This window comes from Octopus bimaculoides, chromosome 1 (genome assembly GCF_046866305.1).
Source record: "Octopus bimaculoides isolate indiv1 chromosome 1, ASM4686630v1, whole genome shotgun sequence".
In the NCBI taxonomy this organism is placed as follows: domain Eukaryota; kingdom Metazoa; phylum Mollusca; class Cephalopoda; order Octopoda; family Octopodidae; genus Octopus; species Octopus bimaculoides.
In genome coordinates this window covers 152916856-152934865 of record NC_142928.1, presented here as the reverse complement: position 1 = coordinate 152934865, position 18010 = coordinate 152916856, and the positions used below count along the sequence as shown (strand labels likewise).

Here is an 18010-nt window from a genome sequence, read left to right as displayed (position 1 = left end):
ATGTACACGTATATGTATAGATATATATATAGATATAGAACGATATGCATACATGTATATGTATACATATGTGTAGATGCATATATATATATAGGTGTACATCTAATATGTACACATATATAAATGCATACAGATATCTATACATATATACACCCATACACACACACACATATATATGCACACAAACACACACATTAGTCATTTGTTTTCTTATCCAAAACTATGTCAAAAGTATTGAATGTATCTTTAAGAAATTTAGAAATTATATTCTAAGCATAATGGCCATAATCCCCATGAAAATTCATATATTTTTGATGTTGATGACATTTTATCCATAGATATTAGACACAAATTAAGTAATATTTCTAAAATTTCATTTTCTTAGAAGTTAGAAAGGCCCCTTCATGGGGACTTAACACCCACGATTCAGTTATTTTATCTAAGCAAAGACGAATACAGTTGTACTCTTGGAAACTGTAGGGTCACCCGATCATTAAAGATGAGTGTTATTTGAAATTCAATGGTACAACAGTGTAAGTTTGCTTTGAGATATATTTACATTGTGATTTCTGCAATGTGGTGCATAAATTGTCAAGTAAATGACAGGCATCTTTGCTTCCACTGATTCAGTCGCAAAGCGTTCAGTAAAGTTATTTGTTTGCAGACCTCCTTTGAGTCTTTTTATTATCACTGGGTCAAACATAGTCCCCCGATGGTAACATTGATTTCAAGGCCTTCCCAGATGAGGGACTGGTTATTGAAAGACATTTATAGATTGTGAATTTATACTGTCCAGTTACCTATCAGTATAGTGGTCATTTGCAAACTCCAGAGGTGACACTTTCATTTCAGCTTAGCCCTCACGTCACACAGTTGTTGATGTTTCAGTTGGGTCACGCCCTTCAATTGCCATAGATCCGTAATGCATCTTACGGCTGTGCCTGTCACCTGTATGGTGAGGAATCCTACATTAAGGAGTAGTAACGACTAGGGTAGGGTAGCTGACTGTTTATTGTGATCATTCGTCTTTTGGTTTCCTGTAGCTTTGCTGTCTTTTACAATCCCAGTGAACTACATATATTTCCTATTTCAAAGAAATTCGAACAAAATGTATAGGACCCGAGTTAAAAAGATTCTCAACAATTCAACATCTCTGATTGACATTAAAACACCCACTGCCAATAGGGGCCTATATCCCAAATTTTAGAGCTCCATGACCTCCATTTTTCAGGAGTTAAATCCTTTTAACAGGTTCCATAAGACTGGAATTTTAGAATCTGCGCATAAAGATCAGTAGCATGGGATACATGTATCATGATTAGAATTTTTTAGGGTGTGTAAAGAGGGAAAGAACCCTCATATGCAATTTTGATGAAATTCAAATCATAGATATTCCAGTTCATAAAAAATATATAACAGAAAAGTCTAATTCTTCAATTCCATGTAACACGGGCAACGCCGGGTATCTCTGTTAGTAAAAAGATATATATATATATGTATATATATATATGCATATATATATATATATATATATATATATATATATATATATATACCCACACGTATATATATATATATGTATATATATATAAATATCGTGAGTATAAATGTGTATGCTTTTGTATGTATTTGTGTTTACAGAGCGGAAGATAATTCATCAGTCACTACCACTGTACACTGCAGGTATAAACTTGTAGGTACGTATACACATACACACAATCCTAAGCACGCATACACGCATGCGCACGCACGCACGCGCGCACACACACATACACACACACATACCTGCACAAACACAAACACACACACAAACACACATACACACACGTACGTACGTATATATTGCACAGTGTTTTGAAGTAGTTACTAGACAGTGTCGCCTTTTTTATTTGTTTTAGGAAACATTTCCGCTTCAATTTTAAAAGATAGAAAGCGAGAGAAAAAAACGAGACGATTATTCAAGGAGACAGAAAATTTATTCTGTGCGAGAAATAATAATCATTTCCTTACTCGGGAACCGTGTGAAGTGCTATTTGTCTCAATATAATAATAAAAATATGAATTACTTCCCAGTTAGTCACGACATTCAAAAAGAAAATCTTCGCGTAATTACATTCTCAACGCTGTTAGTATGCTTGGGCTGTAACGTAGCTTGCAGAGAATATTATGGAATTCGTGTTCCACCACCTGTAACTGCCATTCCAGAAGCTGACAAGTTGATTAAGACGTCAAACATCCGATCAGAAATTGAGTGCTTTGCTCTTTGTATGATATATTCCGAATGTGGTATGATTATTTACAGCGTTTCCAATGAAGTATGTATTCTGCGTAAAATCAAGCAACTACCTGGTGCAACATCATTCATTGACATTCCTGCAAACAGTATTTACATCCTGCTACAAGCTCGTGAGTAGCTTTTTATACTAGTATGTGTGCTGTGCATAATATTAATTTTCCTTCAACCCTTGATAAACACACTTGTAGGAAAGGCGTCTCAGTTGTGTGTCTTTTTCTTATTGAAGATGGTATCGGAGGTACTAGAGAAATTTGACTGCTGCAATTTCTTATCGGTCAATCGACAACATAAATGTTCACTTTTTGGATCATATTACACATGTCCTGAAATAATAATTCTTAAAGTCATTTAATCGGTAGTCATGTCATCTTATCTTAAATCAGAAATGTATCTCTGCCTACCTAACCTCGTCATTTTTTCCTAAGACAGCAGGATGTTTATTTGTTTAAAAGTGATTTAGTTATTTCTAAGATGTCTACCAACTACAAAGGGGCTACCTTTCTGTTTGTACTGTGCATGTGTAAATATAGTGCGCGTGTGTGCACATGTGTTCTTTATGAGCATTGTGTGTCTCTGATTTAGATGTTAAGTGACTTGTAGCTTTATATTTCTTAAGAAAACACGTTTGTTTCTATAAATTACTTTGATGCTTTCAATAGAAAATAGTATATTATCTTATACAATATCTGGTAATATATAAAAAAAATATTGCAGCAGCATGAAATATTACAAAACATATTGGATGTGGAGGACCTTCTGCTGATGACTGGTTTAAATGTGTCTCTCCCAGTATGGTCATTTGGGAAAATGCTAGAGCTCCCGGAAATAACGTGTTTTTAAACAAAATTTAATAAAAAGAAGAATAATCTACAGATGGAACGCTATTTACAATTATCCCTAATATCATATTATTTCATAACTTTTATATGACCAAATCCTCTCTCTTTAAAATAATACTTGCTTCTTATTAAAAGCAGAGTGGCAATAAGGTTTGAATATCAAAATATTTGGAAAAGTCGTTCGACGATAACCGCCTTGAGATACGATATTTTCAATTTCAATGAGCAAATTTTTATATTTTTTGAGCTTGGCAAATTCTTTTTCCGAGGGAATACTATCACAGGGAATACTCATGTCGATCAATAAACAGTCATCATTGTTTTTGTCTTCTACAATATCCGCTTTATTAGCTATGATGGTTCGGTCTGTATATACTGAAAGGTCTCCAAGAATCGTTACATTTTCTCCCTCAGTTACAACTTCAGGGTGGTGATTATACACTTGTACGCAGTTTTGATTTCATTATGCCGACATATCAACCAATGTAGATACTGGCCAAGTCTGTCATGTTTTGATTTGTACTCTTCTGGTGCTAAAACTTTACATCCTGAGCTTAGGTGGTCCACTGTTTTAATCACATCATTGCAGAATAGGCATTTTGGATCTACTCCATTTTTCATCACATTGGTTTGGTAGTTCCGAGTCGATATGCTTTGATCTTGAGTGACTAAGATGAAGCCTTACTCTCTGCTTTTAGCCCTGAGCTCCGTAGCCACTAATGGGCAGCTTCCGGTCAAATCCTGCTCGTTTGCTATGAGTTACATATTTGCCGTGGAGTTGTTTCTGCTCCCACCTATCAGCCGATTGCTCGGACTCTTTTTTTTTTGCAACTAATCTCAACTTCTTTTATAAACAAGAGTTGCCGCATTCTCCCCAGGTCGTTCAACCTGAGTATCATGCATGAGGCCGATAGCAATTTTTTGCACAAATTTAGAGGTGAAAGTGAGTCACCTTAGACAATAACACAGTTGATGTTAATATTGTCTGAAGATAGTACTCCATGTATATAGTAGATCAGCAGTTAAATTTGATTTCTTTCTATATTCTTTTTGTCTTCTGACAATAGATCCACCTTTATTTATGTACTTCATCCGTTGTAAGGCCAATTAATATTTCTTTCCTGAGTAGTGGTAAGCAAATAATAGGTCAATAATTGCTGACTTCCCCTCTCTGTTCTTTGTCTTTCTAGATTATTACTCTCCTTCCTTTTGTCATCCATGCTAGTGTTCCATTTTTTATGTAATGAATAAAAAATGGCCGTATATAGGTGTGTATACTTGGAAGGTTTTGAACCAGGTAACAACGGACACCATCTGGCCCGGGGTGTTTTCGGTTTGGTATTTTCTTCAACATACCCTTTAGTCTCTTATCCGTGAGAGTTATATTTTCTTGTGTCCTCCCACCTTCGATTTCTCTTTGAAATCTCTTAACAATCAGATTTCTGCCCAGAATTTTCTTGTTGTTTAAGCATCTGGCATATCGTTTCCCTAATACACTTCTCCTTTGTTCAGTTGTTTATAGAAGTTATTTTCATTGTTCTTGAAGAGCCTCTTCTGCTGTCACTGGTGTCTATAATTTTTTCTCCTTTCTTGCTTTGGTTTGATTCTCAAGTCTTCTTCTTCTTCTTCTTCTTCTTCTTCTTCTTCTTCTTCTTCTTCTTCTTCTTCTTCTTCTTCTTCTTCTTCTTCTTCTTCTTCTTCTTCTTCTTCTTCTTTTTCTTCTTCTTCTTCTTCTTTATTGTTATCATCACCATCATCATTATCATCATCATCATTCTTATTATTTAAGACGTCGCACAGTATCCAATAACGTGATGCTGATTGTAGATAATGTGTCCACCCGGTGTGTACTGCTAGTCAAATCACAGCAAGGACCTCAGACAGTATATCACGCAATATTAGTGCAGTTCCAAGTAAAAGTTACTGTAGCCATCATCTGGGTCTTCCCTTCTCTCTCCAATTGGCAATTCTATGCCCCTACAATGTGCTCTTTTCCCCAGCTTCGAAGCGAGTACCGCACGCGTCGAGATACTGAATTCTATCCCTATATCCTTGCTGCACATCTGCACAGTTTCAACCAGTCTCTCCATTTCAGGTTCTATTTTTGCGAACAGTTTTAACTCATCCATAAAGAGAAGTTTGTTGAGACATGGTCCATTCATTCTCAGCTCATAATGCGTGTTGATTTTGCGTCCAACTACAGAAAGGGCAATCAAGGCTATAACTAACAAAGAGAAACTAGAATCTCCCTGGCAGATACCTGCTCTGGTTGTTACCTTGGCTAAATGCTTGTTCTTATAGGAAAAAGACGTGTTTTCTAACTAGACATGCTGTTATTAGTGCATACACGTTCTCAGCTATTCCATATATGTCGAATGTTACCAAAATCCACGAATGCATCTGCATGTCGTAAGCGTTTTAAGGTCTGTCCAGGCCATGCACAAGTTATTTGGTACCGATTGCAGTTCTTCATTACAAAATTGTCTATCACAAGGTGGTCCTTGGTACCCTTGGATCCTTTTCTGCATCCCTTTTCTTCTACTGGAAGTAGATTGTCTTCTGCAAGGAACGTAAATATTTTCCTTGTGAGCATGCCTGTTAATACTTTCCATAAGAGGTTAAGACAAGCAATGGGTCGATAATCGCCAACCTCATTGCCCTTTAACCGATACTTCCTCAACACTGTTGTCTTTCCTTCTACTATACCAATTTGTAAGTAACTGTACCAATTTGCAACGCAATTCGCTTTGTGTTGACTTAAACCACTTGAGTCAGTAGCCTTGAATTCCGTCTGGTCCTACTGATTTCAAGTTTGACAGTTTTGATACCTGTGCAATTACATCTTCCATTATGTGCACATGGTCACGTCGTGGAGTCTCCCAGGGATGGTGTTCGGATCTCACAGAATGAATCCACTCAGCACCCTCTTTGTGAGAAACTTCTTGCCGCCAGATGTTGTTAAAAAATTGGCAGGTTTTCTCTGCTTCAAGAAGTATATTATCTTCTGTCTCTCTTCGTAAAATCATAAAAACTACTTCTGGTCATTTAAGAATAATTTATTTTGCTTGAACTGCGATATGCCATCAGTGTAACGTTGCACCTTTAAAGTTGTTTTAGGGTTTCGATAACAGTTTTGAACACCTGCTAAAATTGAAGCGGACCTGATCAAGTCCCTTGTTTCCGTTAGATCTTTTGTCAGAATATATTTCAGAATCCTATCAGTCTTTTGGCCAAAGCTTCTCAAACTCACCGGCTTTATCTCTGTTCTTGTAACTATTATATCCCCGAATCTTATCCTGAGGTTTCTCTGTTCCTCAATCATATCCTCTTACAGGCTTCTCTACATTATATTGATTGACCGGCCTCTCCTCTATAACAACTTCACCTTGTATACGCATTCACTGATCTTCACATACATTATCATTCTCGAGGTTATCATAACTATGGAGGATTCTTTTTTGATTGCCTGAATCTGGTCCTGATTAACAATGCCACTCTTCCGAATTATTCTTATTTGATTCATGAGCCCATTTTCAGTAACCTGTTACATACCCAGCTGGTTCTAAGGTTCTAATGACCTTTTTCTATTACTTATTTATCTGTCATTTACTTCTCTAATTTCTCTTCTATATCCTCTGTTATATCACTTCATGTAGTAGTGTCTCACTTTGATCGATATAAACTAAACCTGATTTGTTTCTGTGTGCTGTAACACGTCCTTCGATATTGTCTTCTATGCCTTGGGTCCTTGTGGCCACTAAAAGAAATCATCATCATTATTATTGCTATTATTTTCATATACACTCAATAGATTAGATTGTTGGAAAAGAAAAGATCCTAACGTCCATCTAAAAGTTGCTTTAGATGCCAAGAACACTCCAAACTATCCAACTGTTCCTAATAACACTCTTTTCTGCAGCTACACTAAACTGGGTTTTATGTCGATTTCCTCTGTTCATCTCTTCAGATCTTTAGAGATAGTAAGTTCCTAGTGTAACAACTGGGATACATTTTACCCGCACATTCTATAGTCTCTGTAAATCAATAGCAACGTCCTGGTATTTTGCTATTTCTTCTAAATTTCTCATATTAATGCTTTCATCATTTCGGACTGTAAAGTCAATTATCAATCACTTTCTATTCCGTTTATCTACTACTACTACTACTACTACTACTACTAGTACTACTGCTGCTGCTGCTGCTGCTACCACCACTACTACTACTACTACTACTACTACTACTACTACTACTACTACTACTACTGCTACCACTACTACTACTGCTGCTGCTGCTGCTGCTGCAACTACTACTACTACTACTACTACTACTACTACTAGTACTACTACTACTACTACTACTACTAGTACTACTACTACCAAATCAGGTCCTCTAGTTACTATTAATATGTCTCTCTGAATGTTTAAGTCGCACATCTTATATTTCTTACTTTCTAGTACTTTAGCAGGTACATGTTCATTTCATTAATCAGTATGTTCAAAGCTTAGCATTCTACATAGTTGCTAGTAGATTACTCTCCCAAGATTGTCATCATTTTTCCTGTTTTCTTTCTGTGCCAGCATGCAACATTCACTTACTTTATAAGTAACGCTTTCCTCTTCTGATTTGCATAATATACACTGGGATTCTATTTGGTTTTGTCTATCATAGCTTTTATCCAATTAGTCCTTAATGCTTGATTTTGTGCTGCTACTAACAAGCTTTCTGTCTCTCACTTCAGCTTTCCTTTTTGCAACCGTAAGCATGTCTCACTACTACTATTTGTTGCAAATATCTTTTTGAATCTACCATTCCTGGTATCTGAGCTAGGTAGAAATCAGCCGCTTTTGCTATCATTCCCAGGGCACCTATGATAGTAGGTATTGTTTTAGTCCTCATGTCCCCCATTTTGCTAATTTCTATTTCAAGATCTTTATACTTGCTCAGTTTTTGGTAGGTCTTGACAGATATGTTTATATCGATTAGGACAGTCATATGAATGAGGAGGCATGATTTTCGTCTGAAGTCTTTCAATATAATGTCTGGCCTATTTGCATCTACCTTTCTGACAGCTTGAACGGTGAAGTTCCAGAGGAGCGAGATGTAATCATTTTCAAACGCTGGAGGTGGTTTGTATTCCCACCAATTTTTAACATGGGGCAGGTCCAGGTTTTTGCAAATTACCCAGTCAATATAATGTGCAGCGCTATCATGCCTGTTGAGATATTCTGTAGGTGAGGCGCAAGAAGACATCACCTGGAGACAACATGATCAATAGTTTCATTTTGTTTTTGACATACACGACATGTTGGGAAGCTGCCGTTCTTTAATATGTTGGCCTGGTATTTCATTTCTTTAATTTTCGGGGTTTTGTAGGTTTGGTAGCGTTGCAAAACTTAAGGTTCTGACATAAGTAGCTTAATTTGGTGTTGAATATGCTCTTGCTAAGAAGGCTTTTTGTGGGAATGTTGCCGTTTTCTAATCTTTCCACCACATAAAATCGTTGAGATTTTCGCGGATGCATAATACAGGTGGTTGAGATCTGTAATATCAACATCATTAGCTGAAATTATATCCTTAAGTGCAAGGCGAATTTTACCAATTATTTTCAGGTTTTGGTTAGAATTGCGAATTTTTGGGAGAGTATCGCGTTCATCCATACTGGTTTCTTTAATTTTCAGCCATTCAATCATGATTTGTTATTTTAGATCATGTAGTTCTGTTGGGTCAATATTTGTGTGACTGTCTTCATCTATTTGATTGTCATCTGCCTTAGTGTTTATGGTTGGTTCAGAGAGTATTTCACTTTGCCTATCAATTACATTAACTCTTTCAATCATTACTGTGTTTCATCAGCTCTGGGCTGGTCTATAATTATTTTCTCTGTAGTATCTTCTTTAGCTGCAGTTTCGTTCTTTTTATCCCTTACTGCTTGTTTAATTTGGTCAATCTCTACTTCAGTCAGTAATTTTTGTTTTTTCATAATGTTTCTTCTGACGTTGGCAAGTTTGTTACTGTCTACGTAGGGTCTTACTTCAAGGTGTTTCTGTCTCCAGTTTAAGTAGGTTTGTACAGTATTATATTTATCTGTAGGGAAATATATGGCATGATAGAAGGCCGTAAGAACTTCTTTATTATCTTCCCTAGACCATTTTTCATTCTTTTTCTTTTGGTTATTTGATGACGAGCATGGATGGTCATCTGTTGGAATATTCCGGTTGTGGGGTACTGAAAGCTTCTGTGTGTCGGGAAGATTTGAACCAGTAGATGATTTTTCGTCTCGAATCTGATTCAACATTCGAGTACGTGGTCTTTTGTAATCCGGTCGATAACCATTCCGGTTTGTATTTTGCTTTGTTTACAGTGAGGCATGACAAGCATCGACGTTGACATTAGGGGACGGATCTGTCTGTTTAGGGTTAATTTTTTGAGACAACACAGACTCCGTGTTCTCTGCATGTAAACATTGCTTGTAACGCAGCTTCTTAAAGCTAACAGATCTATATCGAGTGTGTGGCCCATTGTAATCCGGTCAACGACTAACCCGGTTTGTATTTTGCTTTGTTATCACTGAGGCATGAGATAGTAGGGGGTGGATTTGTCTATTTAGGGTTAAATTTTTGAAACAACACCGTCACCGAATTCTCTGCATGTAGACATTGCTCTTAACGTAGCTCCTTAAGGCTAGGAGATCTGTATTCGTCTGTATTTTTTTATTTTTATAGATATATCTCCGAATATAGGTTTTTATTATTTTTTTGTGGTGTTTTCGAACTTATAAATGGTTCACTCTGTCTGTGTTATTTCGAAAAATGAAAATAAAAAGTTTTTGGTTTTTGTTTTTGCTTCGTTTGTGACACGTGCGTTCATATGCGTGAATATGTGTCCTGTAAATTTCACGTAGTTGTGTAAACATTGAGTTGTATGTGTACTCCTTTGTGTATCAAAATGTATATATGATTGAGTAGACATTCGAGTGTATGCGTAATTACTCAATTTATGTACATATTAGTTCGTTCCATTTCTATTTCATAATTTGTAAACTTTCCGGTGTTGATATTGCGTGTGTGTTTCGCACATGTTTCATTCAGACACCGTGCGTAAGAGAAACTGTGCTTTGTATGGCAGTAAAATTTCGTTTACATTTTAATTTTTTTTTTTTTCGTTTTAGTATTTTCGCTGAAAGGCCGCTTCATTCAAGTCTTCCACACGTTCCTTTATCTAATTCCATCGATGTTATTGGATTAGGTTTATTTTTGAAAGGGGAGCCCGGTTTAGTACATCCATGTTGTTATTCAGCGCGGGGCTTATTATTATTATTATTATGTTGTTGTTTTTTCTTCTTTCTTCAAATTTTCTTCCATTTCTCGCCGAGTGTTTTCCGTACACCTAGAGCAGAGAAACTCGTTGTATGCATTCCTAGTTTACACACGCAAATTCACAGGTAAAACATGTATTTAAGAAAAAAAAAATCATGAATGGATGTTCTTTTCACAGCGATAATGCTCTTCTCAGTACATGAGTCCTTCCAGTTAGCACGATTTTTTGCACTTCCTTTAGGGATGGCAAGCCTGGTATCATTTTCAAATAGGTTTCAGTACCTTTTTTAAATTATTCCTAGAGATCCTACAATCACTGTTATGGTAGACGCCTTGAGGTGCCACATTTTTTCAATTTCTATTAGTAAGTCTTTATATTTACTGATCTTGTCAAATTCTTTCGCCGCTATATTATTATTATTATTATTTATTATTATTATTATTATTATTATTATTATTATTATTATTATTATTATTATTATTATTATTATTATTATTATTATTATTATTATTATTATTCAAACGCTATGATTTCTAATTTAATTAGTTGGGATATTTTCACGAGGTTTGATGACAATTCATCTCAAAACTCAAGACTCTAGAGATTCTTATAGAATACATGTTTCTGTTAGTCGACAATGTGTGTCTCAATTCCTATATCCGTCTCCGTGTTACGAAGTTGTTTGAATGTTGTGTCCAGTGCAACAAATACCACAGGGACAATTATCATCTCTTAGTTCTGCAATCACTTCATCTCTCTGCCTTAGGTCCTCATATTCACAGGTTTATCCATTTCTGTGATACACACTCTAATGACAATACACAGGGAAGCGAGTATAATGGTATTGTGTGGGATCTTATTTCAGTAATTAAAGCATTGTAAGAAAAATTCCAAAATAATTTTTCCGAAGCTCTGCGAGTTCTTCCCCATCCCACTTACTAATAACAAAAGCTGATGCCAGTTCAAAGATATAAGCACCATTGTTTTTTTTTTTTCACTCAAAGTCCGCTGTTATCGGACAAGCCGTTGTGAAATGACTGTCCATTGTTTATAGGAAAGTATAGTGTGTTTTGTGGGAAATGCAGCTGCTATATCTATCTAGCAATTTGAATGACTGAATAGAGATACTGTTGTTACAACACTTTGTGTGTTATATTAGTAACAAGCAGAATATATTTTGCATGTGTATAAGAAAGGTAGAATTCAAAACAGTTTTATCTGCATTGGAGTTATTGGTTCTAAGTGACTGAGATGACATTGCTATTAAAGTTTGAAGGACTAAGAATGGAGACGACTTAACCCTTGTGAAACACTTCAGTCGATAGTTAAAGATTCATTAAAGATTCAGTCGTCTCTTATGCAGCGACAAACGATTTGCTAAGAATCTCCCAATCAATGTGATTATTGGAAGGTTGAAGTTTTTAAATGACCATCCCTTTACTGCAATTTTCTCAATCAGCTATAGTTAGAAATTATACAAGACATCAAAGCTACGATATGGTTTATAACGAAATTGGTGTGTCATGTACGAAATAAGGTCTCTTATAAATGTGATCCTTGGGAATCACTGAGTGACAGGAAACTTTCAAGGAGATAAAGAAGAGAATATTTTACAATAAGATCAGGGATGTTTGAGATAAGAGCAACAGTCGGAATTTTCGTAAGATCAAAAGTTTGTTTTGCTAAGCTTTAATGATGCAGTAGTCTGTTCCTATACACATTCATAAAGAAGTAAGCAGTACCAAATTAGATGAGTGCAGTCCAAGCTTTTAAACATACAATTCTAATTTTGGGGGTTGGAGTACCATCTTGTTATATTTTGATGAATAAAACAACTGTCAGTGCTGGTAACTATGTTGACAGGAAATTGACCGAATGCTGACGAAATGGAAATTCTAGAAAGAGATATGTTGTGTATTCACAAACGAAACTGGTAAGGAAATGTCTACTAATTCTACTCGTCAGTGTGCAGCTGTAAATCAGTCTTATTTGGGGTGCACTGAGAAGGAGAAACATTTCTGAGTCAGTTGATAGTTAGTAACGCCCTGAAATTAACATTAGTTTACTACTTTTCAAAATGATCTAACATGAAACGTATTTCTCTTGTCTTCCTAAAGCTGAATGTCCTACGTCAGCCGGCTACACTTACCAATCAGAATTGAGATTATGTTATCAAATAGGTTCGACGACAATTACATGGAATCAAGCTGCAGACAATTGCAATAAGGATCGAGGACAACTTATACAGGTTAAAAATTCCGAAGTAATGAACTATCTACAAACCGTAACATCATCGCGTGAGTAACATTTTGCAATTTAATACATACATTCATTCACACACAACACGCTCTCTCTCTCTCTCGCTCATTCTGTCTATCTGTCTGTCTCACTCTGTCTCACTCACACACACACACACACATACACACACACACGCACACACACAAACATACATATATATATATATATAAATTCAAAAAGGGATAAAACTCTTTTACAAGAATTTTATCAAGAAGCCGTTATTATTTTCTGTAATAATGCCCTTTATATATATATATATATATATATATATATATATATATAAAGAGAGAGAGAGAGAGAGAGAGAGAGAGAGAGAGGGGGGGAGAGAGAGAGAGAGAGAGAGAGAGAGGGAGAGAGAGAGAGAGAGAGAGAGAGAGAGAGAGAGATACTAAATGTATAACCCGACCATTTCAAGGTGTGACTTATTACGCCATCTACGATAAGTCTTGCTAGGTGAAAATCAACTAAAAAAGAAAGCCTTACAACGAAAAATCCCTTATGATGTAAATATGTTCTTAATTCAAAAGACGATGAAATTAATAGGGAAAGTCTGAAGGCTGTTTTGCGTAAAATTATCAAGCATACGTAAATTTCATCCGTCTAATTGGCTATAGAAATGCCTGTGTAAAACAACTTTTTGCACTGCCCTGATTATACATAGCAGGGTAATTCCTTTTCGCAGGATCTAGGACGGCAATTTGTGATGAAGCAATTTCTGGCGATCTGTTGCTACACAGTTTTGCCAGAATTCTATCAGATTGGGCAGAAGATGTTGATGCACCATTTTGCATTATGTTCAAAGTAGCTTCTGGAATGTGGTGAATTGCTGCAGTCTATTGCTGTCATTTTAAACCGGTTGCTTTCTTTCCCCAGCAAACTCTCTTCTTTGGAGGCATAATCCATGTATATATTAAACAGAACAATAAAAGTTATAAGAGATGACAGGATCGGTACTTTTCACATATCTGTAATTTTTCAGATTAACACCGGCACGATTACCCAACCCTCACCCTAAAACATAACTCTGTAGTTATGCCACATTGACGAATATGAGTTATATTTTTGTGAATGATTGTGTTTACTTGCACGTATATGCGTTTGAGAGAGCAAGAGAGGAAGATGGGAAAAAGGAATAGAGAACGGGAGCAATGTGTATGTTGTTGTCACAGATCACGTATGTGTGGTTGTGTGTGTTTTTACGTATCAATGTTATGAAAAGTAGGTAAACAATACTGAGAGGAAAGTTTAATCTATGATTTTGTATGTATCACTTTCTCTCTCTATCTCTCTCCCTCTTTTACTCTTACTCTCTATATTATATGTTGAGCACGTGTGTAAGAACGCCGTTCAGGTAGAAGGGAAGAAATATAAAAGTTGCTGTAAACAACAGCCAAATCTCCCTTAAATTACACAAAGTAAACGGAATTTAAAAAATCTAATTACTGCACTGGAAAGTTCACATCGAGAAAATTCCATTGATGTAAAAATGTTTACTAAAAAGTGGAAAATGTGGATTTCTATAGATGCAACACACACACACAAACTCACAAACTCAGCTATACTATAGTTATATATATATATACAAATGTACTCATGATATATCTAATACCATAAACTATAACAGCTTTAATGTCACCCAAAATTAAAATTTTCTCCCATTTTGCAAACAAAATTCCATTTTCCTTCTAATTTTTTTATGATTTGTACACTCTATTCTGAGTGTTTCTTTTTGTGGTGATAAAATACACAACTATTTGGGAAAATATCAGATGTAATCATATAATTTCATACATTTATTTTTTTAAAGTCATTTACTGTCAATGCGTTACAAAAGGAAATGACTTTGCCAGTTAAGAATTACTTAAGTAATGCTTTATTTTAGATTTTGTTCTGTTTGTTATACATAAAAATTCGAATAGAACGTTGAAACTAAGCAAATATTTTGTTATAAATCGTATTGTTACAGAATTTAACGAATGTAATTTCTTTGAATTAATGTTTTCGTATTATGGAACATATTTCGGACTACACCCACTTCAGTATTAATAACGACAGTATTATCATGTCGAGTTAGAGCATTGAGTTACCTTATTACAAATACATTATTGACAATATAAGTACAGTCACAACGAAATAATTTACCTTTGAATTTTGATTATTGGTATTTATCAATACAACAACAATGTTAATAGGAGAATGCTCGAGTCGATTAAATTGATCAGCGAATTCATAAGTCATCCTTTTAAATTCCAATAACATGAAAGGTTCAGTCTGCTTAGTTTTGAATCCATATGCAAATAGAAGAAATAGATAATTTACTTGCTATATTAGCCAACATTAGCAAATAATTAGCTGTTCATTTCATTTTATATATGAAGAACATGAAAACCTGGTGTACTTTGAAATATTTCGTGACCGTTGCTGAAATTTTCTTGCTGCCATAATCGACGAAGAGATTTCAGTATCTAGTTTACTGATGTATATAGCAAGAAATCAATTTAAATTAATATATTCGCTAGGTTATGTGATTCATTTTGCCACAATTCAAAAGTTTTCGCTATTTTTCAAGTGCCCTAAAAACACGGCGCAAACAAGCGGGTCACATGTGGGTTCTAAGTGTGCTGCGACACAGTGAGTAAAAATATGTACACTGAGTGAGCGTTCATCTTACAGGAGATGGGAGTCAACTGTTTCTCGAAATGCAGTATATAGTCAAGTATACGCTATGTAAACACAAATATGACAGGAAGTCTTGAGTAATATCTAAGGGCTAAATATCAATAATCACAACAGCAACAACAGCAGCTACTACTACTACTACTTCTACTCCTACTACTGCTACTGCTGCTGCCGCTGCTGCTGCTACTACTACTACTACTACTACTACTACTACTACTACTACTACTACTACTACTACTACTACTGTAAGACAATATATTGCTCAAACATGTATCGAATTATAACAACAAATATTTTTGTTTTCCGTTTGTTTTCAGCTGCGGAGCGACAACATTTATATTTTATTGGATTATGTAAAGATCTTAACAAGAACGTCTTTCTTTGGCAGAATGGAGCAGCACTTACATATTCGCCTTGGTTGTCTGGTAACCCCTCGAATAGTGGTGGGAATGAATACTGCGTTCTCTTTCTGCCATACTTCAATTTCAAATGGAATGATGTTCCTTGCCACAACGAGAAGAGAGGGAGACAAATATGCGAGATAGTTGTTCGATAAATGTTTGTTAGGACGAAACGTAATTAGACACACACACACACACACACACACACACACACACACACACACACACACACACACACACACACACACACAAAGATACACATATTCACACACATATACACAATCACGCACACACACACACACACACTGTATATGTATATATATATATATATATATATATATAAATTATTAGGCGCAGGATTGGCTGTGTCGTAAGTAGCTTACTTACCAGCCACATAGATCCGGGTTCAGTCCCACTGCGTGGCATCTTGGGCAATTGTCTTCTACTATAGCCTCGGGCCGACCAAAGCCTTATGAGTGGATTTGGTAGACGGAAACTGAAAGAAGCCTGTCGTATATATGTATATATATATATATATATGTGTGTGTGTGTGTGTGTTTGTGTGTCTGTGTTTGTCCCCCTAGTATTGCTTGACAACCGATGCTGTTGTGTTTTTATCCCCGTAACTTAGCGGTTCGGCAAAATAGACCGATAGAATAAGTACTAGGCTTACAAAGAAGTCCCGGGATCGATTTTGCTCGACTAAAGATTGTGCTCCAGCATGGCCGCAGTCAAATGACTGAAACAAGGAAAAGAGTAAGGGTAGAAATTGATATTAATCAATTAAAACCTGTGGTCTAGCATATTAAAAAAATCCGAAGATTAAAATTATATTACATACAAAAATAAGAGGAATGACCAGCAAAAATGGACTCCTATATGCTAGAAATAGATGCCGAATCATCTAACCACGAAAAATATGTTCTCAGTAAAAATTTAGCGACACAACAGACTGTAAAAGGGCAAGACAAATGAAAAAACGCACCAAGTATCTATAATATTTTGTCTTTTCTCTCTCTCTCTCTCTCTCTCTTTTTATTTAGTATTTCTTCATTTGTCTTGCCCTTTTACAGCCTGTTGTGTCGCTAAATTTTTACTGAGAACATATTTTTCGTGGTTAGATGATTCGGCATTCTAGCATATAGGAGTCCACTTTTGCTGGTAATTCCTCTTATTTTTGTATATATATATATATATATATATATATATAATTTATATAGTAATGCCTCACGCTTAGAGTCAAAAACTACCAAAAAATAAGTGGTTTGCCGTTAAGTTAAATGTTTTTAAGAGATTAATTTTGAAAGCTGCATTTCCTCGCTTTCGGTAAATATGTTGCTTATTTTTTGGTAGGTTTTGACTTATTTAGTCCCTCTAAGCGTGAGGCATTACTATAGAGTTAATGCCCTTATATAAATTATATATATTTATGGGAAAAAAACAATGAGTTTTTTTCCTTATGGGATCTTTTCACGCTGACTACTTGATAAATTTTTATAAAGATTTTATCCTATATTATATTATAAATAATTGGAATATATTCAGTGCTGAATATTATTCTGTATAAGCACATGTTACTGAGATGCAACCGGATAAATTCTAATCTCTTTCACGGATATATAATGATGGACAGAAGTCATCGTACTATGTTGGGTTCATCGTAGTATGTTGATTCTTGTTTATTTTTATGTGTCTCGACCATACGTGTACTGATGAACAAAAGATACAGCTTACTTCACAGTTTTGCTGTATTGATTGAGAAACCAGTGGTTTGCCGTTAAGCTAAATGTTTTTAAGAGATTAAGTTTGAAAGCTGCATTTCCTCGCTTTCGGTAAATATGTTGCTTATTTTTTTGTAGTTTTTGACTTATTTAGTCCCTCTAAGCGTGAGGCATTACTATATAGTTAATGCCCTTATATAAATTATATATATTTATGGGAAAAAAACAATGAGTGTTTTTCCTTATGGGGTCTTTTCACGCTGACTACTTGATAAATTCTTATAAAGATTTCATCCTATATGATATATATATATATATATATATATATATATATATATGAAGGCACTTGGATAACATCGGTGGCGTGGAGAGGGGTGCCCGGACTTATGCCTTGGAGGGTAACTTTTTAGGTGCAATTCCATGGTCATTCGTGACCGAAGGGTGTCTCCGATATATATA

The 18010-nt window shown here is 35.4% G+C and overlaps 1 protein-coding gene across 1 annotated transcript; it reads left to right on the top strand.

The window, feature by feature from the left end:
* Window positions 1–1904: 1904 nt before the first annotated feature.
* Window positions 1905–16667, top strand: LOC149137804 (C-type lectin-like). Its single transcript, XM_089346799.1, has 3 exons — window positions 1905–2406; window positions 12570–12749; window positions 15747–16667. The coding sequence occupies exons 1-3, from the start codon at window positions 2058–2060 to the stop codon at window positions 15983–15985; spliced, it is 768 nt and encodes a 255-aa protein (XP_089202925.1). The 5' UTR covers window positions 1905–2057; the 3' UTR covers window positions 15986–16667.
* Window positions 16668–18010: the final 1343 nt, after the last annotated feature.